The sequence below is a fragment of the Phalacrocorax carbo genome, chromosome 9 (assembly GCF_963921805.1).
Source record: "Phalacrocorax carbo chromosome 9, bPhaCar2.1, whole genome shotgun sequence".
In the NCBI taxonomy this organism is placed as follows: domain Eukaryota; kingdom Metazoa; phylum Chordata; class Aves; order Suliformes; family Phalacrocoracidae; genus Phalacrocorax; species Phalacrocorax carbo.
The window spans coordinates 19,604,022-19,627,053 of record NC_087521.1 but is presented as its reverse complement, the minus strand read 5'-3'; the positions used below and the strand labels follow the sequence as shown (position 1 = coordinate 19,627,053).

Genomic DNA, 23,032 nt, shown 5'->3' with positions numbered 1-23,032 from the left:
AATAGATCCCGGGTTATTTGACACTATTTCCTTTAATTCCCCATCTTTGGGGAATTACTTTGAAAAGTAATGCAAGAAATGAGATGTTATCTGTATTTTTATTGTATCTTATCTTTCACACAGGATGGGCATTTGTCATTCCTATAGTAAATTCTGCTTTTTTTGACACGTGTATGTTTATATCTCCACATGTTTTATGACTTTAATAACCTGATGCTACATTATGAATGGAGCTTTTGGGGATTTCTCTGTCCAATGCCTTTAGAAAAAACAACTGTTTTGTACCATTGGACCAGTGTAAAAAACTTCCCTTTCCAATTTTAAAAGTCTTCTTAATTATCCCCAGATATCCTCTAAGAATTCTACTGGTCTCATAGGTAAAGCTACTTCATTCAACATTCAGTATGGCTTCTAGAGGGCGAACTCAATGACAAAGTTGGAAGTCATTCGGGGACAGGATGACATCATGATACAAAATGGCACAGTCACAGAATGTACTGGTCCTTCATCTCTGAAATGGCAATTCACATCTGAAGAGAAATGATTAGACAAAATTAGTGCACTTATTCCCTCTTTATCTTCAGTGGACATGAAATCAGACCACAAAAGCGCTGCAGAGAGCCTTGCAACTGGCAGGCTCAGGTCATGAGGAAGCCAGGGCTTGAGAGAGCAGGAGGTCAGGACTGCCCAACAAAGGCAGAGCTAGCATACACCAAAGATCTCATACAACCTTGCCCAATCTGTTTGATCAACACTACATATTAGTCCCTTGCTTTCATAACCATAGATGTTTTTAGATCTATTGAAGATTCCTCTGTGGTGATGAGTAACCGAGGCTTGGTATGACAAAGAATGGAAAAGAGCAACATAACTATCTCATATCTCGGGAGCAGCTGAAACCATCTGAAGACCATCTTAATGATCTGCTACTGGGCTGTGTCATATTCTAAAAGATAAATAGTTTCTGTTGAATTGACTATACAGATTGTAATGTTTTATCAATTTCCATCAGTGTGTACATTTCTCTTTCCTTCAATTTGCTTTCTCACCTCTTTTCTGTGACTATTGCCCTGTGTTTAGACTTCCAGAAAGAAATTTTGAAAGATAATTTGATATAGAAGGATTTGAGTAAAAGTCCTATGTGGAAGCCAGGTCCTTCATTAATGATGACATGGAACTATATAATAAATGAACTAAAGAAACTTGCATGTTTTGGTTGTTTGCCTGAGATGATAATGCACGTTACCTCAATCATCTGGAAAACGGAGTAGTGTTGAGTAACTTCTGTGTTCAGTGCCCAGCAAAATCGGACATCTGCAACTAAGAGTTACTGTCATAATGGGAGAAGAAAGCTGCAGTTTTCAAGCCTATGGCTGTTCTGATCAGAATAAAAGCCCTGCTTAAGCAATGAATCAAGTCTTAAACTAGTTCTGCTAGTTGGCAGCAAGAGGAACGCTTCTGTAACAATGAGATCTCACGGTTACCGGCAGTGAACAGAGGCATTGCTGAATGAATTTGGAAAGATGGCTCCAGAGCAGTACTTTTCTCTTTTTATATCTAAGCATTTTTATTCAGTGAGGTTGAGACAAAGAAGGTCTTGGGAGAAAAAAAAAAGTGTAACAATGTAATGCATCTTGGGTACTATACTATAATCTAAAACAGTTCAGTGGCAATTTTTGCTAATGCATAACTGCCCCAGAAACAAGTCAGATTGCTTTTCTCACCATAGTTAGGGTTTGGGAGCCGATTTGGATTTTACATGGATGCAGCTATTAGGGATATTCTACTGCTGCACAGATGAGTTGATATCAGAATTTCGACTAATGGCTTCAGCTTGAAGCTCCCCTTGTAAATAAGGACAGCAGGATTTGACTTTTAAGCAGTATATTTTAGCAGTAATATGTCACAAAGAGCTTGCTAGACTTTTCACTAGTTAAGTACAGTTGTTTAATATCTGGGTTAACTTTCTGATATGAAAGGTTTCCAAGAGGTATGGAATATTTAACTATTTGAAACCAAGAGGTTTTCAAATTCAAATATTGTTTAAAATGAGTATTAAAATGTTGTCCTACAGTATTGTATTAGGAACCTAAGTATAAGAACTTTTGGCCAGACTGAAGAAAAAGGATATGATATTAATCCCTAATACAAATTAAAGAGGTTATCTGCATTGTTCTGAATAAGAACTGCATACTGGTGCTTTAAATTCCCTAAAATCGTAGTATTCTGCAAGGTTTTCTAGCTGTAAGAAAGCATTTAATCCTAATGTATGTACTGTTCTCTTCAGGGGGAATTAGATCAGGTCCTTTGTGACCAATTCTGCTGATTTACACTCTCATATACTGTTTATCTTTAATGCGCTGCATGGTTAAAGGAGAATCAGGAATCCAGCCCACTCTTCCTCAAATTCTTGCTAGACTTTATGTTAATTTAATCCCTTATTTCTCCAGTTATTTAATACAAAGCATGATTTCACTGTCATTAAAGATCACCTTGTTTCCTGTTTTTATATTCTTCTCACTGTTATTATTCCTCTCATTGAAGTCTCCTTTCTAGTCATAATGAACACTTGGAACATTTCATTGAGAAAAATGAGGAGTTAAACATTTTCTATTTCCCTAATCAAGACCCTGCCATTATCATCAATGAAAGCCCGAAAACAGGTGAAGAATGACAGAATTGCATGAAAGGTAAAAAGCACACTGCCAAAGCGATTTTATCATCACAGTTGCTTATAATAATACACCGAATGTTGGCATGGCAATCTAATTGCATAGTAAAGCCTGTTGTGTAAATTCAGTTACTAGTTGCATTACATAATGCTGATGCTCAATTGCATCAGTCACAATTGAACATAATATGAATAGAAATTTGGAAAAGTCTCTGATTGTTATGGTGGAATAATTCATACAACTTGTCAGCATGGCAGTTTTCAATTTGATTTGATATTTTCGAAACAGAAAGCCACAGTGATTCAATTTTAGAAAAAGTAGCCTAGAAAAAAAATAACGTTTTGCAAATGGAGAGAAGAAAACAGAAGTAAGATAAATTTTTATTCTATCACATTTGACAGTATCCTTTTAAAGGGAAGACTACATTAAATACTGAAGGCCAAATTCTTTTCTCATTCACATCACAATTGTTCCAGGGTAGTCCTACCAATTTTCATAGAGTTAGTCCAGATTTACACAAATATTAATGGCAGCAGAAGCTGGATTTCAAGGCTAGTTGTTCCATAACAGGAATACATTTTAAGAGGTGATGTATAAAAGAAAATACTTTGGGGGTTTTATTCCATTAAATTAGATCTGCAATATCACATAGAAAGGCTGATTCCTCCTTTGGTCTCAGATAAGCTACTTTCAGAAATCAGGTATGACGAGAGCAAGACAGAAAGTTCAGAACAATCTTTGAATTAAGAATATGTTCAGTAGACACACTTGGTTTCTTCCCATACCACAGATTTCTTATCCTGAAATCTGTATTTCACATAAATGGAGGAGAACAGGACATGTTCAGAAAATTCATCTGAAGGCTAAATTAAATTTCTCCTGCAGTGACCTCTTTGAGGCATGGGAATAGGGAAGGCTGAGACTGGTGCAGCTCAAAGAGCAAAGACATTAAGTGACAGCCCCCCAAAAGTGTCAGAGGTCATCCAACAGGAGGTATGCTGTTCACATCCATCCTAACCTCTGGCGACACTCTTTCCCTAGCTATTTCCACTTGATTCATGTTTTGTATATACTTGTTGAAATGGTTCCTACTGTTTCACTGTTATCACTGCTATTATTTTACCTATCCACACTTGTCTCTGCCAGTCTGTTATTCATAATTGCTAGGGCTCCAACCCCACCAGAGAATCCATTTTGCTTTGAATTACTGCTCATTTGCCTTGGATAGCCATTAGCAGTTTCCGACAGCTGTTTCTGCATGATGGCCAGTGAGACTTTATTGGAGGCCAGGAAGTCTTTCATGGAGATCATCTCGCCTGACAGCCGGCGTCCATCTGTGTCACTCTCATTGACAACATCAGTCTCGATGGAGATGTTTCTCCGGCTGCGCACATTTCCCGGCATTACCACGTTCCTCCGTGAACGAAATAATTTTCTTTGGCATCTGTGGCAGCACCTGCAGTCCAGCTTCTTTAATATCCAGTTTATGGATTGTTTGATGACAATAGAGATCACATTAAATAAGGAATAGATGCAGCATACCCCCATGAGTATGAAGACGAAATTGCCAAAGCGGTAAAGGCCTTGGCTCTCATACTTCATGTTCTGGCTACTGACCAGATCACCGAAACCAATGGTGCTGAAGGCCACAAAGCAGAAGTAAAGTGAGTCAAAGTAACTCCACCCTTCAATTGGTGTGTACATTGCAGAGGCACAGCAGGAAATGATGAGTGATGCTACACATAAAATCAGCATGACATAGTACACGGAGGGCTTCCAGCCTGCCAGGCTGTCCACCTCGGAGGTCCCTGAACCCCGCCGGCCGTTGTGAGGAAGGACACCTTTCCTCCTCAGCTGTCTTTCGTGGCAGGACTTCATGATGTAGGCTATGACAGTGATCAAACGCTCCAGGAACAGGTTGAAGAACAAAATGGTCCCTGCACATCCTATAAGGCCATAAAATATCAGAAAGATTTTGCCTCCAACAGTGGCTGGGGTGGTCATGCCAAACCCTGAAAGACAAAACAGAACAGCTGAAAAAAAATCAACCTGTAGTTGCCATGTCAGGATTTTTGTCACAGAAAGAACTGGCAGCAAACCCTCATAGCACACATCAGCTCTGGAAAAAAGTGAGGACCCTCCCAGACTATTTTCTACTTGTGCTTGACCTTGTCCCAGCAGTAAGGGGAAGAAAACTCATGCCAGAGTTTCCTCCACAATCAGAATGAAACAAAAAGCAGAAGAAAACACACTGAAAAGAGAGTTTAGTGAAAGTCTGAATTTTGGTCTGGTTGCTAGACTCGCTCCATCCTACTTTGTGCCTTGGATTACTTCCAGAATTTGTGGTTATTGCACCCACTTCCTTCTCTCTTACAGTGCTCCACACCATAGGTCTGATCCAGGGCTGGCTCTTACCTCATAGGGGTCCATCCCCACCAAATGTTTTTAACCCAAGGTGAAATATTTCTAAGCCTCACTTAGCTCCTGCTGTAAGCGTGGGTGCCACATCAGCCAGCACCAAGCACCCACTGCAACCCAGCCAGGGGAGCCCAGGTTGGGAGCACACACCAGAGAAACAGCCCCTGACAGGGGCAGCAGACCCTCATAGGGATCCCCAGCAGGCATTAGAGCTGCCCTGCATATCACCCTGGTGTTGGTCGCCCATTATCAGCCCTCTTTTAAATCAGCATTGCTGATTTAAATCAGCATTGCTGATCCTATTTCTCTGTATCCCACTCCACAGCTCAAATCTGTATGTGAGTCTTAAGGAGAGTCTCCTCTGGTCTCATTCCCTGTCATGGGATTTCTTAGGTCAGAGGTGCTTCAGTCTTCTCTCAAATCTCTCCCTTTGTAAAGCCTATAAATAGTAATTTTTTTGTTTCAGTTACAAATATTGATAAGACAATCTTGCTTTAGTAAGATATTACTGAATAATAAAAAACATGTCCAGAACATCATTGAGCAAATTCAAGTAATACTCATAATAAATAACTTTGCTGCTTTTTTATTAGGATTAATAAGGGATTACATAACTGATCAATTAAGCCAAAACAATCTTGCTGAGAGGACAGAAAAATTGTGTTAGACAAGGGATGCTTTTATTTGTTTCCTTCTCTTTGTAATTATGAGATGCTAATTATGAAATAAAGACATTAGGCTCTGGGAAATAAAGGAAATCATATTTGGTGTGATACTCTTGTGCTTGGAAGACACAACTGCTGTGTGAAGGGACCATGTTTCCAACAGCACTGAATTATGCCCATCTTCCCTTCACTGGAAACCTTCTACCAGCACAGATTCCTCTCTAACACCACTCCTGTCTCACACAGTTAAGCGACAGCCCTTGCCTTCACCCCTCTGGCACAACCCCCTCTGAATGACAGCCCCAAGTGTGGGCTCTCAAGAGTTGCTGCATCTTCACCTGCATCCACAGCCAAACCACAGCAACCAGAGGACCTACAGAAGGCACAAGCCTCCTCATCAAATTTGTGTGCTAGAGAGAGCTGGACTGTAGTTCTGAGCCTTAGGGAACAGCACCATGAGACAAACTACATAGTCAAAACATTCTTCATTACAAGAACTTTTTGCCATTGTTCCCCTTGGCACACAACTATTTCCACTCACTTTCTACCTTCCCCTTCTGCTCCATAACCTGATCCTCTTATAATTCTAGTTTTGATGCTTATTTTCTGTGCAGTCTGGCTTATATGCAAGTCATGACCTCCACCCTGTGGACAGACAAGTAAAGACCGATGGACGAGGGGAACCTCCCTGCAGCTGGTGGGATCTGCCCAAAGCAGCTGGCGGGTCGGGAGGTGGGGTGCTGCTATGTCCCTGGCCCACCCTGCTCTTTGAGGAAGAGAAGTGGCTGCAGATTGGGCAGAGGCGGAAAGGTGGGGAGCCTCTGGCACAGGGTGAAGGGCAGGAGGGAGCAGCATGCACCTCTCACAGCATAAAGCAAATGCCCTAGGAAGAGAAATGTAGTTCAGGCTCACACCTCCAGTGTGGCATTACTCCTTCGGGCTCCTTCCCACAGGCCCCTCTCGGGTTCCTGTCAGTGGCATCGTGGCTAGAGCCTGAGCTCCTCAGGTTACTTTGTTTAGTTGGCTGGATTTTATCTCAGAACTCAGATCTGTGCGGGTAAAAACCCACAAGCAAAGGCTTTACAAAGGCACCCAAACAGGCATGACAGGAAACGCATGGTGAACCTTAAATACCAAAAGATGCAGAACGTTGATCCAGAGAGGCAGTGAGGCTCTGACTGTGACTCTGCCCCTTGTCAGCTCCTCCTCTTCAGCAGGGGCACTGTTTTGACATCCTGGACTAAATGTAAATGTTTGTTTCTTTTTTTGTTTGCAAATCTCAATATGTAGAAATTAATACTAACGTTTCCAAAGAAGCACTAAAATGAAAAACCTAAAAGACTATAAATATATTAACAAGTTTTTCCCTTCAAAGATCATTTATCAAAAATGAGATATAGGCTTTTAGTTCCAGAATTAATTTCAGTTCTTGGAATGCCTTGCATTTCCAGGTACTGGGCCACACTATGCCTGGTTAACCTTGACCATCCCAGTATTACACTCAGGATTAATTTGGAATGCTGTATTATAGAGTAGGACTTTTTTGACAGTAAGTACATTTTTCTTAAAAGGGATTCTTGGAGTGTTTCACACATTCATAAATCCAAGTAAATTTGGTGAATTGTTTTAGCCAATGGCAAAATTGTACAAGGCTGAAACAGTTTAAATGAAATAAAATGTTCTCCTTTTGGCATTTTTGTGATATAAGTTTTTGTTTCAAAATATCAATCACCTTTTGGTAAAAAAAAATCAGTTGGAAGTAAAAAAATTGAAAAAATACTTTGAAAATTCTTTCAGATTTTTAAAAGTTTCATAATCTTAAAATGGAACACATTTCACTAATGATCAAATCAAGCCTATCAAAAATTTCATTATATTTTATCCTTCTGAAAGACCTAAAAAAAAAAAGCTGTTCCTATACAGCTTCAGGTTAAGGTTTTTTCCTATTTTTCCTGCTGGCCATCAAATAAGAAATGCACTGCTTATTAATTTCTACAAAAAGTTAATTCTTTCAAAAACCCTTTTCATACAACAACCCTGCAAATGCTAGCTGGAAGTAAATTTTTATCCTTCGTGGGATCTGCCTCTTTTTTCCCCAAAATTGCTGTAAGGAAAAATGTGACTCATTCATGGACAAAAAGGTATGGCAACAGGATTTGCTCCCGTTTTAGTAAAATTATCGATGATCTTGTGCTGTGCAAACACAGAGGATCTATAGATTGGTCAGTTCATTCGGGAGGTTAGTGAAAGCTCTCATGCCAAAACTCTCCCCTCTAACCTAAGGACACCGAAATAAGCCTGATGTCTGTGCACTGGGATCATACATATTACCTGAGCATCAGAGGACGCACGAGCTGTTCTCTCTGAAAGCAAAGGCAACGCTTAGCATAGCAATGTCTGTCCTGGGGCCAGGTATCTCTGCAAGTCCTGGAGGTATGGATGTATCTCCATACGCCCCCTCTGCATCCTGGACCTGGTCAGGGCTTGCAGTGGCTCTTTTGCGTGGAGAGACGTGAGTGAAGGCTGGTGCAGAGCGCATGACATCTCCACATGAATCTGGAACATGCACCCAGGCCTCATAGCTGCAAAGTGCACCTGTGTATCCCCACAAAGACACAGCATTAATGCCTCACCATATATTTTCCAGAAGATTGATGAGATACTAGCGAAAGCAGTATTTATCCCCTCTCTTCTGTTTCAGATACTCTACATGGCAAGGGATTAAAAAATGTGGATTCCCTGCTTTGCTTGTAAAATGCCTTTTTCCCCCTCCATTATAGAAAAGGAGAATGGAGCCTGAGGTGCCACTACAGCATTTAAAAACTGAAATATTGCAGCATTTAATTTTTTTTTCTTTTCAAAAAAGTAATGTGAAAAAACACCTGGCAGTTCTCTTCAAAGAAGCTGAGGGTTTCTCTGACACACCACATGAGATGCTGCCTACCTGACAAACTGAACCAGACAGGAACAGGCCATAAGGTATCTGAATTGCTATTCACATGCTTGATTGAGGCAGTACTTTTAAACCAAAATATTTAATTTTTCAGCTGAAATATGTCCGTTTGAAGTCTTGGCACAATGGTGGGACACCTGTTGCTCTGCCTGGTGTCTTTCTCCAGTCCCTGCGCCCTCCCAGGAGAATCACACTTCCCCTGTTTCCTGTTGGGGCACCCCAGCACTGGCCAGCAGCCCCCACTTCCATGCCTGTGACCTGTACAGGCAGAACTGCTCCTGATCTGCCCTTTTCGCATAAAAGAGGGTACAGCCTTACAAACGGCACACTTTTCATTTCCAGTCCCTTAAAATGTTAAGCAAAGGCAGATTCCTTATAACTTCAATGATTCCTACAAACGCTAGAGAAAAGACTGTGCATATAGACCTACGAGTTCATTTTAACTGTCTTCTTGAGATAACTAAGAGTGTCACGTGCAAGTATTTCTCCACTGTAACTACAAGATCAGGTTTATTCACAAACTGGAGCTACATAGCTTTCACAGCTGCAAGTCATGTTTATCAGGAAATGTAGCTCTTGGTATTGTCATTGTCAAATCAACCATCCAAATACCTGCTACAGTTGTGTAACTAAGCCTTCCTAGTTGCTTGGCTTTTCTTACAGCAAAAATGATGGGTTTAGAAGCAATTGCCATGTTTTTGCTTTCCAGGAGGTGGTCATCCATGTACTACATGTCAGCTGCCTGGGGATTAGAGACTTCAGATGAGCAGGACGAAGCTCAAGGACCCAGAATCGCTATACTGGGTCAGGCCGCTGTCTTTGAAAGTGAAAAGATATAAGCAAGTGTGAATAGCGAAATAAAATAGGAACAGAGTGATCTTTCCCTGGGACATCCTCCCAGCTCGCAGAAATCAGCAGTTTAGAGGCTTTGAGGACATCACGTTTGATCATCAATCTCATCAAATAGTTTCTCAGATCATTTATACTGTTGGTCTCCATTAAACCTGAGCGAGTAAGTTCCCCAATGTAATTAAGCTTTGTGGATAGGAAGACTTTGTCTAACCTGCTGCCTGACAATTCATTTCAGGCTTCCCACTTTTTGCAGTTAGCTGTAGCGATCATCATTCTCCACACACATTCTCCCTTCACCGCCCCCCTTCTGATTTTATAGACTTCTGTTATTTCCTTCCTTCTCATTTCTTCCCAGTCTGAGGAGGTCAATAATATTTAGTCTCTAGTTTTCAGCCTGCTAAGACATACTTCTAACCAGCCCTATTACCTTTCTTGTTTGTTTTCAACCTCAATGGAGTCTTTCAAAGATAAAGGGGCAGGACCAAAACTATATACAGTATTTGCAATGCAGAAGAACTTTGAATTGATGCAGGGCATACCAATGTGTTGTGCTTTGCTCTCTTTTTCACAGGAATTCCTGTTTGCCTTTTTGATTGCTGTGGACCACTAAACTGGTATTTTCAGCAACCTATCAACACTGGGCCTTAGATCCCTTGCTCAACAAGTGATGTCTGTCTTGGAGCTCTTCATTGTCTGCCTGTAATTAAATCTATCTTTTTCCATGTGCTTTACTTTGCATTTGTCACCACTGAATTTAATCTATTTTTCTACTTAGTTATTCAGTAACATGACATTCTTCTACAGTTCATTGCAGTCAGGTTTATAGTTGACTATCCTGAATACTTCTCTCTTCTAAGCAGATGTTGTTATTAATTTATTTACCTATTTTCTTACATTGTTTATGACTGTTGAAATGTGCAGGTGTCAGCAAAGAGCCTCAGAGACCCTGTTGTTAATGTGCTCCCATTTCGAAAATTGAATATTGATACCTAGATTTTCTTCTATTTTTTTAAACAGTTATTTATCAATGATAGGACTCCACTTTTCATCCCAGTAGAGTTTTATTTCTTTAGATGCTTTGATGAGGATTTTTGCAAAAAGGCTTTTTGAATGTCCACGTACACCATTACTTTTGTGCAACGTAACGTCCCTCTGCAAAAGCTGTATCACCTTTTTGAGTGTCCTGACTATTTACATTCCTGTTTCCATCTTCCTAATGAGCCTCTATGGAAGACAGACTTACTGGCCCATGGTTTCCAGAAATATTTTTGCTGTCTTTTCTACAAATTGTTCTTACATTTGCTATCATTTCCTCTCTGTGCACCAAACCTGATTTTAGGCTATAAACCACAGTAGTTAAACAGCACTTTCATGTTTGAGTTTGTAATTCCTGCATGAAAAACTTCAGTCCTAGCGGTTTGAAAGAGATTACTCAAATAGGATAAGTAGAGGAGAAACCAACATTCAAATGCATAGAAGGGAAACAATAAGCAATTAGAGCAGCAGTCTGATCCACGCAGCATAAGAGTGAAGGGGCAAGAAGTTAAAATGGCAGACTGGGAAGCAAATACAGAATGAAATTATGAAATCACATTAAAGAGGAAATAAAAGAAGTGGCTGACACTTAGGGATTAATTGAAAATACAAGATTGTTTCTTGTGACAAAGAAAAACAGGAAACAACTGCAGGAAAAAATGGTAGTGATGATTTTTTTATGGTATGAGAGAATGCTGATGAAATTTAGTGAACTTTATTTTGCAAGTTGCATGACGTTTCTTGAAAAAGAACTATTTCAAGTAGAAATCAAGGTTATAGTTAATCAAGTGGGAATCAGAGCGTTCTGAGTTTGGAAAACTGAATGTTTTTAAGGTACTGAAAAGTGTTTATGTGTGTTTATATGTTTATTTGTGAGATATGTCTGCGATATGGTACTATATTATCACCATTGACAGATATGCATGACAAACCTTAACTTTAGCAGCCTAGCAATGAAGAAGGCCTGCTCAGTAAAAATTTCAGATTTCTATTCTAAAATCAGTGTGATACTGATTTGCCTGTGTCCCACAATATTTTGATGACTACAACCTGGTATTATCTTTCCCAGTATTCAGCTGAACTGAGCAAATGCAGTTAAAGTTAGTTGAATCTAACCAAGTTTAAAATTTCCTTCATGTATTATGCAGCTTTTTCCACATGCTGCTTAAGCAAGGATTCAGATTTGTTTCCTGAATATTCATACTAACTCAGAATTTCTCTGTAACAGAGCTACATTTTGAGAAGTTGGAAGGAATTTAAACTCCAAATATAGTCCATAAAAGTTTTCTAAAGCACTGCACACCTCCTATGCAAAGCAATTTTGCCTTGACATCAAAGTTTCTATCTTGCAGATTGTTATTGCAAAGTGCTGTAAAATCCACCTGTGTGTTCATGTTATATTGTATGACCAACCTGACAGCCTTCTGTGATGGCATGGCTGGCTGGGTAGATGAAGGGAGAGGAGCAGATGTTGTTTACCTCAACTTCAGCAAGGCCTTTGACACTGTCTCCCGTAAGATCCTCACAGGTAAGCTTAGGAAGTATGGGTTAGGTGAGTGGACAGTGAGGTGGATAGAGAACTGGCTGAACAGCAGAGCTCAGAGGGTCATGACCAATGGCTCAGAGTCTGGTTGGAGGCCTCTAAGTAGTGGTGTTCCCCAGGGGTCTGTGCTGGGTCCAGTCCTGTTCAACACATTCATCAGTGACCTGGACAAAGGGACAGAGTGTACCCTCAGAAAGTTCACTGATGATGCCAAGCTGGGAGGAGTGGCTGATACACCAGAAGGCTGGGCTGCTATTCAGCAAGACCTGGAGAGCTGCTGGGCCAATGGGAGCCCGATGAAATTCAACAAAAGCAAGTACAAGGTCCTGCCCCTGGGGAGGAACAACCCCGTGCACTTGTACAGGTTGGGGGTTGACCTGGTGGAAAGCAGCTCTGCTGAGGAGGACCTGGGAGTGCTGGTGGACAGCAAGCTGACCCGGAGCCAGCAAAGTGCCCTTGTGGCCACGAAGGCTGACAGTACCATGGAGTGCATTAAAAGGAGTGTGGCCAGCGGATCGAGAGAGGTTATCCTGCCCCTCTACTCTGCCCTAGTGAGACCACATCTGAAGTACTGTGTCCAGTTTTGGGCCCCCGAGGTTAAGAAGGAAAGGGAACTCCTTGAGCAAGTCCAGCAGAGAGCTACCAAGATGATCAGGAGTCTGGAGCATCTCTCTTATGAGGAAAAGCTGAGAGACCTGGGTTTGTTTAGCCTGGAGAAGAGAAGACTGAGGAGGGATTTCATCAATATCTATAAATATCTGAAGAGTGGGTGTCAGGACAATGGGACTGGGCTCTTTTCAGTGGTGCCCAATGACAAGACAGGGGGCAATGGGCACAAGTTGGAACACAGGAAGTTCCACCTGAGTATGAGGAAAAACTTCTTCCCTGTGAGGGTGACAGAGCAGTGGAACAGGCTGCCCAGAGAGGCTGTGGAGTCTCCTTCCCTGGAGACATTCAAAACCTGCCTGAATATGGCCCTATGCCTCCTGCTCTAGATGTACCTGCTCAAGCAGGGGAGTTGGACAAGATGATCTCCAGAAGTCTCTTCCAACCTCTACCGGTCTTTTATTCTGTGATATTCCAAAAGGTTATAGGTGGTCTTCTATGACAAAGTGACTCGCCTGGTTGACATGGGGCGGGCAGTGGACATTGTCTACCTGGACTTCTCCAAGGCCTTTGATATGGTCCCCCACAGTCTCCTCCTGGAGAAATGGATGCGTTATGGCCTAGACAAGTGGTCTGTGCAGTGGGTGGGGAAATGGCTGACAGGCTGCACCCAAAGGGTGGTGGTAAATAGCTCTTTCTCAAACTGGCAGCCTGTCACTAGTGGAGTCCCTCAGGGATCGATATTGGGCCCAATGTTATTCAATATCTTTATAAGCCATCTGGATAAGGGCATCAAGTGTAGCCTGATGAAGTTTGCGGATGACACCAAGTTGAGTGGAGAAGTAGACACTCCAGAAGGGGCAGCTGCTCTGCAGGGAGATCTGGATAGGCTGGAAGAGTGGGCCAGCAAGAACCTTATGAAGTTCCACGAGGAGAAGTGTAAGGTCTTGCACCTGGGAAAACATAATCTGGGAGTGCAGCACAGACTGGGATCCACCTGGCTGGAGAGCAGCTCTGTGGAAAGGGACCTGCGGGTCCTGGTGGACAGGAAGCTCAACATGAGTGAACAGTGGGCTGCTGTGGCCAAGAAGGCCAACAGGATGCTGGGTTGCATCAAAAAGGGCATCACCAGCAGAGATAAAGAAGTCATCATCCTGCTCTACTCAGCGCTTGTCAGGCCACACCTGGAGGACTGTGTACAGTTCTGGTCCCCGCTATACAAAAGGGATGTGGACAGGCTGGAAGGGGCCCAGAGAAGGGCCACCAGGATAATCAAAGGACTGGGAAGCTGCCATATGAGGATAGGCTGGGAGAGCTGGGATTGTTCAGCCTTGAGAAAAGGAGGCTCAGAGGGGATCTCATCACCATGAACCAGTACTTAAGGGGTAGCTACAAAGAAGATGGAGACTCCCTTTTTACACAGAGTCACATGGAGAGGACAAGGGGGAATGGACACAAGGTGCTCTTGGGGAGATTCCGATTGGACACGAGAGGGAAATTTTTCACAGTGAGGACAGTCAACCATTGGAATAATCTCCCCAGGGAAATGGTTGACTCTGCCATGTTGGACACTTTTAAGAGTCATCTGGACAGGGTGCTGGGCCATCTTGTCTAGACTGTGCTCTTCCTAGAAAGGTTGGACTTGATGATCCCTGAGGTCCCTTCCAACCTGAGATTCTGTGATACTGTGATTCTGTGATTTATACAGAAGAACAATTAAAAAGTGTAAACACATTGATAGTATAGTATAATCATGCTTCATGATTTCCTGAAGGAAGTACTGAGTATAACCAAAGAAAAGCAAGCAGCTGAAATTCTTATCAATAGTCAGTTTGATAAGAAGGACTGAGGTCCAACAGGAAGTTCTCCTAATGTAGAATCCTCTGACAGGAGGTAAATATTGACTAACATTAAGCAAATATTGATCTAAATCTAACAGTAACATGTTTATATTGAAATCTCACAAGAGGAAACAGGCATCAACTTTCTACAATTAATCAACTCTACAAAAAGATCTAGTTTCTCTATTTTCTGTTCTCAATACTCCGCTTTATCAGCCTCTGAAATTCTAGAAAAGCCGAATTAAAACAAGCACCAGCCTGCAAAAACCAGACCCCTGAGACAAGGCTGTGCAGCGATCACACCCAACTGTCCCGCTGTCCCATCATATCCCATTCCGCAGACACAGACAAGGGGGCACAGCCTGGGGTACTTGTGCCACCCATGTCCTGGCATGTCCTTAGGAGGCCAAAGGGCACAACACACAGCCTCAGGGAATCCAGCTGCCTACTCCATGCCAATATCAGGTTATTTCATCTTTTCTGTTGTAAACTACTCCAGTGCTATTGCTGTAAGTGTTTCTCCTGGATCATTACCCACACTTGTCTTCCTCTGCCTGGTGGCACACGGTTTGGCATGTGTTTTAATTCTGGATGTCCTGGCATTCACAGGTTACATTAATTAAACCTTCAGTTTTAATTTCCTGGTATGCTTGATGCCATGAAAGACTGTGAGAAACAGTTCATAAGTCCTAACCCCTCATGAATGAAGCCTGGCATGCTGAATATAATGTGTGTGTAGGAAGACTAGGACCAGACATATAGATTTTACAGTTAATTTTGAATCATGAGATTGAGTCTTCCTATTTTTCTGCAAAATATCTCTCTTTTCTGAGAGGTTTCATTTCCTTTTTGAATGTGTGCAGTTCGCTGCTCCTGCCTTTCCCACAAAGAGGAAGTGGGTAGAAAGAGGGGGGTAACACTATAGCAACAATTATGAATCATTGTGATGCTAGAAATATAAATATCCTCATGAAACAGTTTTCCAGTTTAGCCTGTGATCAGAGCTCTTTGTCTGTGGTGTTGTGCCTGTATTCCTAATACATTTTCTATTTATTTGATTAACTCTTTTTCTTGTTTTTCTCTATCAGTTCTACTTTGGTCATGACTCATGGGGGAAATGGTGAATTACACCAGTGGAACAGTGGAACCGTCACTGAAAAATGATTGAGGATTGTGACAGGTATCAACTAAGCTAAATAGAACCAAGACTTTCAACTGCAGTGACAAGATCATCAGGAAGATAGTAATTAGGAAAGAGAAATATAGAAAGTCTTAGATAGCTGCAAAACTCCTGACCGTACTTCCCCCAGATACATTCTGCACTGAACTATCTATGTAAGGACCTTTTCTGCTTCTAAAAGAGAGGCAGAAGAAAAAACTCTAAGAGAAGCTGTACTTCAAAGACTTTCTTGAGAAAATGTCCTGTACTGTGCACTGTTCCTACAGTGTGCAGACACTAATATTTTGGCAAAGTTCACTTCTGCCACGATCACCTATTCTGGTGCTGTTGGAGCAGAATAAGTAGTCCTAGGAAAACTCTAGTTCTGCTGGAGTAATTGTCACCCATAGGAACTCTTGTAGGAAAAGCTAAAGCACTCTCAAATCATGTCACATCACTCCACTTATGACACTTCTACATCAGCAAGCTTGTAGCATAGTCCTGTTCCGGAAAGGAACAAGGACATTAAGTCCTTCCCAGGAAGAGAAGAAAAAGACACATTTCTGTCAAGACTTTCACTGTGTGAGAGGAGACATCCGTAGAAGCAGGCACAATGCTGTCACAGCTACCTGGCAGAAGTAAACTTGGACTTGCGTCCAATATCTGGTACGAAAAAAAAGTCTAGTGTGGTTCATTTTTCTAAATGTATGAGCAAAATCACACACACATGCACATGCACACCACCCCGTCCCCCCCGTCCCCCCCACATTGATTTCCCATCAGTGGAAGGTCAGCATCTGACCTGTGTGGCTGTCTGGTAAGACATATGTTCCTACATGTTGTCAGAACCATTCATTTCAACATGTTGACCCTCTCTCTGACTATGAGGGGAGAATGAGTTAGCCACATTACTGAAACTCTCCATTACTGCAACAATTATTTGACAAAGTAATATTTATCAGGGACAGCCTGGTGTGTGGTAGCATTTATTTCACTGGCACATTTATTTCACTATTTTCTCGTGTAGATGGCTACATGGTGGAGAAGGGCTCAGCCTGCCCAGGAAGGCAGGGGATGTATGGCTATAACAGCTCTCCCTTGTGCTATATGCTCTTCTGTTTCCAGACCTGCCTGTCCGAGCGAGCTCTGCGCCTCCTGCCTGGGCATCCCAAGCACTCTGTGGAGCTGTAAAACCTGAAAATGTCTCCAGAGCTATTAGAGCTGAGTCATATCCACAGATACACTGCCACGCTGAGTGACTGGCTGCCTGGTGGCCTGGGACCCTGCCTTAAGTGCCATTGCTGCTGCTTCCTTCTGCGCTGCTCCGCACCTGCAATATCGTGCTCAGGCAGGCTGAGAGAGATGTAAGCTTCTGCAGAGCTCATAGCAGGGTTAAGTCCATTCCTAAAGGGCAATATTGATGTTGAAACCAATGATCTAAGATGTTTTGATGAAACAATAAATATAGTTACCCAAATACAATCTACACTTTCTCCTATATATTGAGATTTTTTTTGCCTCTCTAACTTTTTTTGAGAGTTCTCAAACTTGGCACAGATCACTCTTGCCGCTATTTCACTGAGGCTGAAGGATAGGAGGGAGATGCTGCTCCGAGGACTGCACAAGTCCCGTGCTCAGTCTGTGCCACTGTGGGGATATAAAAGACTTGTGTGAAAGATTGGGCATAACATTTTTTTCCTGCTGAGAAAAGCCTTCTGAGAACCCACTCTTGTTACACAGATATAGGTTAGTGTCATGTGAGTGTGTGAATGGGGCTTTGAAGGTAGAAATCGCAAAATCTTGGGGCTTTTGCAGATTTGTTTTTGAAGCGCATAAGAAAAGCTTTTTTTGTGTTTTACTGTATGTGAAGCAAAGTCTGTATTTAATACAGTGAAGTTCAGCTCACAGTGAGTCATTGTTAAAACCAGTCTAAAGAGGTGGATATCTGTTACTCTCATTTCACATATATAAACTGCATGTTCTGCCTTGAACAGAAACCTAACTTAAGAAAAGCTTCCAAAGTTAAGAAATCTAAAAGTACAACATCGGATGAAAAATGTAATAAAAATTAAATTTTAATAAACAGTATCTTTATGGATCTGTTAATAACTCTATTATAATGTCTGTGTAACGCTTAAAGCACGACTCGGAGAGAGAGCCTCTGTAATTTTCATTACTGTAAGTTTTTTATATAAGATAATTTACAGAAACCTTGCCATTCTGCTTTATAGAATTAAAGTTATATTTTATTTAAGGTTCATTCCAGGTCTTGTGTAAGAATGGTACGCTGCCTTGTTACAGCTCCTGTGCTATCATAAATCCCCTGTATAAATATTTTACGCCTACCTTCTGGCTTCCCTTTATAATTTTTATGTAGTTTTTGAAGCCTGAGGTGCTATTCCCAATGCCTTTCCATCATCCCTAGATAGATTGGTAAGTCTGTACACCTTTTGTGTTTCTACAGGGATAGAACAGGGTTCGGTTTTGAAACTACCTTATTATTTTCAATATTTTGGGGATTTAATGAACAGTCATTTAAAGGTTTGTAGTTTTTATTTAGTCTTAAAATATAAAAACATTTATCTAATTAAATAATCTACAATTTATTAACAGATATGTATTTACTATTTAATTAAATATTAATTTTAATTTGTTGTATGAAAAGGTACTCGAGCCCTATATATGGGTGCAACACCACATCTGGTTCAGCCTGAACACCCATCAAAGCCAGCCATCAATAGTTTGGCAAGCTCTAAAAGGCAGAATAATACCAGTAACTCTGCTGGGGCTGCAGAAGTATTCAAGTGCTCGATTATACCTGTACTAATACCTCCCGGCCTCTGGGAAGGCAGTAAGGGTTCAGACCCTGCAGCTGTTTGCAGATGTGCTGCAGACACCAGCTTCTACCTCCCTCCTCCATAGAAATGTCCACCCCGATGGTGACACCAAGCCCAGCTTTGGCATGGCTCAGAGTCCTCTTTAGGTGCAAATCTGAACGTGCATGGCCCCAACAGACAACCTGAAACCCTGCACCGAAATGTGCTTAGCAGGTGATACCTTGGTGTGGATACCGTAATAATGATGAGTGTTAGTTTTGTGGACAAGTAGCATCAACTGCAATTCAGCGAGGGAAGCTGTTAGTGCTCTTGTCCGCCTGCCTCAGGCCTCTGGCAGAGGCTGCAGCCCTACGGCTGCTGTCTGAGTGTACTGGGAACCAGCTTTTTTTGCTACTTCTTTTTGGAGAAATTAAAGCTCTATTTGATGACTTGATAAATAATTATGCTAAAGCAGTAGTGTTTCTCTTGTGCAAAGTAAGTAAATAAAAAACACGTGGACTGCTTTGTGCTGGAGGGGTGCCCAGCCTGTACCTCAAGGGGAGGGTGCCCCTGTTTGTCCATCCCGACTGCACCAAAACCAGGGGACTCATCTGACCCTGCCACTAACCCATTTTTTAAAAATGTAATTTTCCATAAAATTATAATAGCTGCAGTATCATAAACTCCAAGCTATATAGAAATTTATTGAAGGAGCTATAAGGAAATATGGTAGAATGAATTGATCCTTTCCATAGTTAAAAAATGCCATGGCTGAGGCGGCAGTATATATAATACAGTAAAAAATAGCAGTCTCAGCAGTTCCATTCCCATTAAAAACCACCATAAAAATACAAATAAATCAAAATTTTAATCACAACAGAAATATATTCAATTTGAAAGCCAAAGGTATATGCTTTTGGATTTAAGGTCACTGAGAAATGCAGTAACAGTCTGATTTGTGGTGTACGTTTGGTTAACATTTAGCACCAAAAGCAGTCCCTATAAAGACATATTTATGGGAAAAGATGCTTTAAAGCATTGCTCTTCTCTTACCGATCCCAGAAGAGGTTTTTCAGAAGACAGGAATATACTGTGTACACTGTATATATGATGTGTCTGTGATGCATTTAAGAATCAAAACCAGACCTAAAGATCTTGAAGTGTGACTGAAAGAGGGATTAAATAATATTTCTTTGTCTCAGTTCCTTACAGCAGAAGGAACTTAATGAATGGATTCATATATATGCAAGACTGAAAAACATATAATTATCTTTTATATATACATGTATGTGTGTGTGAGAGAGATAATCATGTGCATATATAAGGAATACATATATATGTATATAAAGCTTTTTTTTCTGTTGAATAGTCTACCTTACTAACAATAAGCAGCAACTTCAAGCCATAATTCATCTTGGCAGGGTAATACTTTATCTGAATCATGAATGTAATTAACACTGTTTCAGGAGTTTGTTTTCAGTCAGTCAATTTGTGTAAACATAATAAGTTCATCTATTAAGAAACGGGAACATAATGCTGTGTACTAATTTAGCTATAGGTTCATCTACATTAAAATTTTCCTTTTAAATATTACAAATCTGCCTGTATTTTAAGAGTTTTCAAAGGTTAGTTTAAATTTGCTTATTGTGAATTTTATTCTTGTCATGGATATATAAGTTACCTTACATTCCTTGGAGCAAAAAAAGTGTTTCTGTGTCTCCTGGAGGGCATTTTTCACATAATACTGTAGGAAAGGTATATATGTCTGTAGCTTCTGTCATTTGCTTTTTCAGTCCAAGACGTATTAATACAGCTTTCCTCTGGAGTAAAGCTTTAGTCTTTCTTCTCATTTTGGGGTAAAACTGTGGGAAGTAAGGCAGGTGTTTTGGTTTCACCCAGTGGAAAAAAACAGGTGAGGAACTGTGGTGTCTGTTTGTATACTCGTGGTAACAAAAGTCTGGGGAAACACTGTTAGTGGCATTTTAGTGAAGGGGATTTTGTAAAATTTAAGCTCTTCCCTGACTTTAAACAGCAACACTATCAGAGCAATTTTATGCCGCAGTGTCACTTGCAGTTCAACTAAAGCAGCAGGACTTTGGTTGTGGGTGTTAAGCTCAAAAAAAGTGAAGAAGAACAATCATCTCCAGCATTATAGGCTGGAAGGAAGCTGGACACAGGTAAGGAAAGCTAATTTTTGGTAAGTGAAGAAATGATATACGTACATGTATGCAATTACATTTTCCTAACCAATTTCAAGCCTGATCTTGATGGAAGAGAGGAAGGTTGGGAGCCATCGCTACCAGAATCACCACGTGCCAAGGGCCTCAGCATTGCTACCCTCAAGGAACGGAAAAACCTCATCTAGAAAATTAGGTTGGCCTGATGCTTGGATGCATCACACTGAAGGACACACCAAAGCAGCACAGCATAAAAGACAGCACAAACACTCCTGTAGTTCCTCAGAGACTGACAGACAGCCCCAAAAAGCTAAGAGTAAAGAAAAAAAATTGACAGTACCCAAGCAGGTGCTGCAGGGACTGCAAAGGCAAAGCAAGGATCATGAGCTCACACCATATAGAAAAGGCTGTTGGTATGGTTATGTAGGAGGGTTTTTAAAATATTCTGTAAAAAAGAGGAAGCAGATATTAATACTGTGATTAAAATTATAAAAACTGGTAGATAATGCTGACAGCAAATGTTATCAGAGATTTCAGTGAATATTTATCACTGGTGAACTGGTGACAGAGAACTGACAATTCTGTGAGTGCTTGCGAAGAGCACATGATGACAAATTTGAACACGTTTTATCAACTTTGAATTTCTTATCCATGAATCTGTGTCTCAAAAGCTAGGAGTTATGAAGGGGAAAAGGCTATTTCTTGCCCTTTTTGACATTTTGAAATGGAAAACTTATGCTGAGGGGGCTGCTAGATGGACACTTGGGAATAAAACATGAATTTGTGAAGTAATCATAGAATCAGAGAATGGTTTGGGTATAAAGAGACCTTTAAAGATCACCTTGTCCACTCTCCTTGCCATGGGCAGGGACATCTTTCACCAGATCGGGTTGCTCAACCTGAATAATGTCAGGCCACTCCAAAGAATACATCACCTACAAAAGGAGAGTTATTGCCACCAGGTGCTAAAATGTCAAGACAAACTTAGGACATCATACAGGAAAAAAAAGTCTAAGAAACAGCAACATAGAGCACAGTGAATTCTGGCTTGGAGAAAAGAGTAAGTCATTGCCAAAACAGTGTGCTGGCTTCTCTCTGCACAACGACAAGGCATATAGTCTTGTTCTCAAAATGTGTGGCTTTTTCAAAAGGCAAGGACTTGCTAAGTCCCTGGCTTATGGATGGCCTAAATGTAATGCACGTGTCTCTTCCTGTAAAGCCAGAGATGCTCTTTTAGTGACAGGTCTCATGGCATATGTCTGTAAGACAAACTGAAGCAGGCCAATGATCCAGCCTACTCATAGGATTTTACAGGTCCAAACACTCATGTAAAAAAGGATCTATATGTAAAATAGGACAGGGAGGTTCACACTGCACTTACTCCACGTCCTCCACAGCAACCTTGTCTTGCTGTCGAAGTATTGTGCCTTGGCAAATGTTAAAAAGAACCCAACACAATACCTACTGCAAGGACTGATTCTCTTCTTACCTACCTGGATGATGACCAATCCTGCTCTCTGTGCATCAGGCATACTCAAAAATCTCAGTATCAGCTGCCTTGCCCACGCAAACAATTAAAAAAGAGCAAGACAAGCATGCAGAGGAGGGTAGAATTGAATGAGATTATAACAAGATGATAAAAAGTGGTCAAAAGCTACACAGCTGGGTGTTTTCTGATATAACTGGACAAGTGGTGTACCACAGGACATGCCAAAATCCAAGGATAGCTAAGGTTGGAAGGGGCCTCTGGAGACTGGCCAGTCCTCTGAGCCCCTCTGGCCTCTGAGCCCCCTGCTCAGAGCAGAGCCTCCCACACAAAGTAGGTGACCAGCCAGATGTGAAGTCATCTAGAGGATAAAAGGGATGCCAGGCTTTCCAGTCAGATATTTATAGATTTGTGGAAAAAAAATCATACTTTAATGATGTCTGGAAAAAGAGACATTCATTTATGCAAAGATAAAATCGAAGTGAATCCTTTCAGAAGCAAAATTTGCAAAACTGCATCTGAAATACTTTTGATCAAAGGTTAAACATCCAATAGTAGCCTTTGAGAGACCCAGAGAAACTCTTTGTTTCTCTCTGCTATATGAGGTTTCTCTCTGCAAGTTTGTTAACTGAATTAACAGCTTTTGTATGTGAGCAAACACTGCACTGCTGTTGGAAACGTAAGCCATTTCAGAGGGGCTTTCACCTCTGCCCACAGGTATCTGCAGCTACCTGGCCCAGCAAAGGACATGCCTACCAGAGCTCAATATTTGTCAGCCTCCAGGATAAGTGAGCTCTTCTCTGAGTGAT

At 41.3% G+C, this 23,032-nt stretch overlaps 1 protein-coding gene across 1 annotated transcript in view; it reads right to left on the bottom strand.

The window, feature by feature from the left end:
- Positions 1 to 1,101: 1,101 nt before the first annotated feature.
- Positions 1,102 to 23,032, bottom strand: part of KCNK13 (potassium two pore domain channel subfamily K member 13) — a 77,493-nt gene continuing 55,562 nt past the window's right edge. Inside the window, exon 2 of the mRNA XM_064460552.1 lies at positions 1,102 to 4,684. Within this exon, the coding sequence (XP_064316622.1) occupies positions 3,792 to 4,684 (893 nt within the window). The 3' untranslated portion in view covers positions 1,102 to 3,791. The remainder of the gene's footprint in view (positions 4,685 to 23,032) is intronic.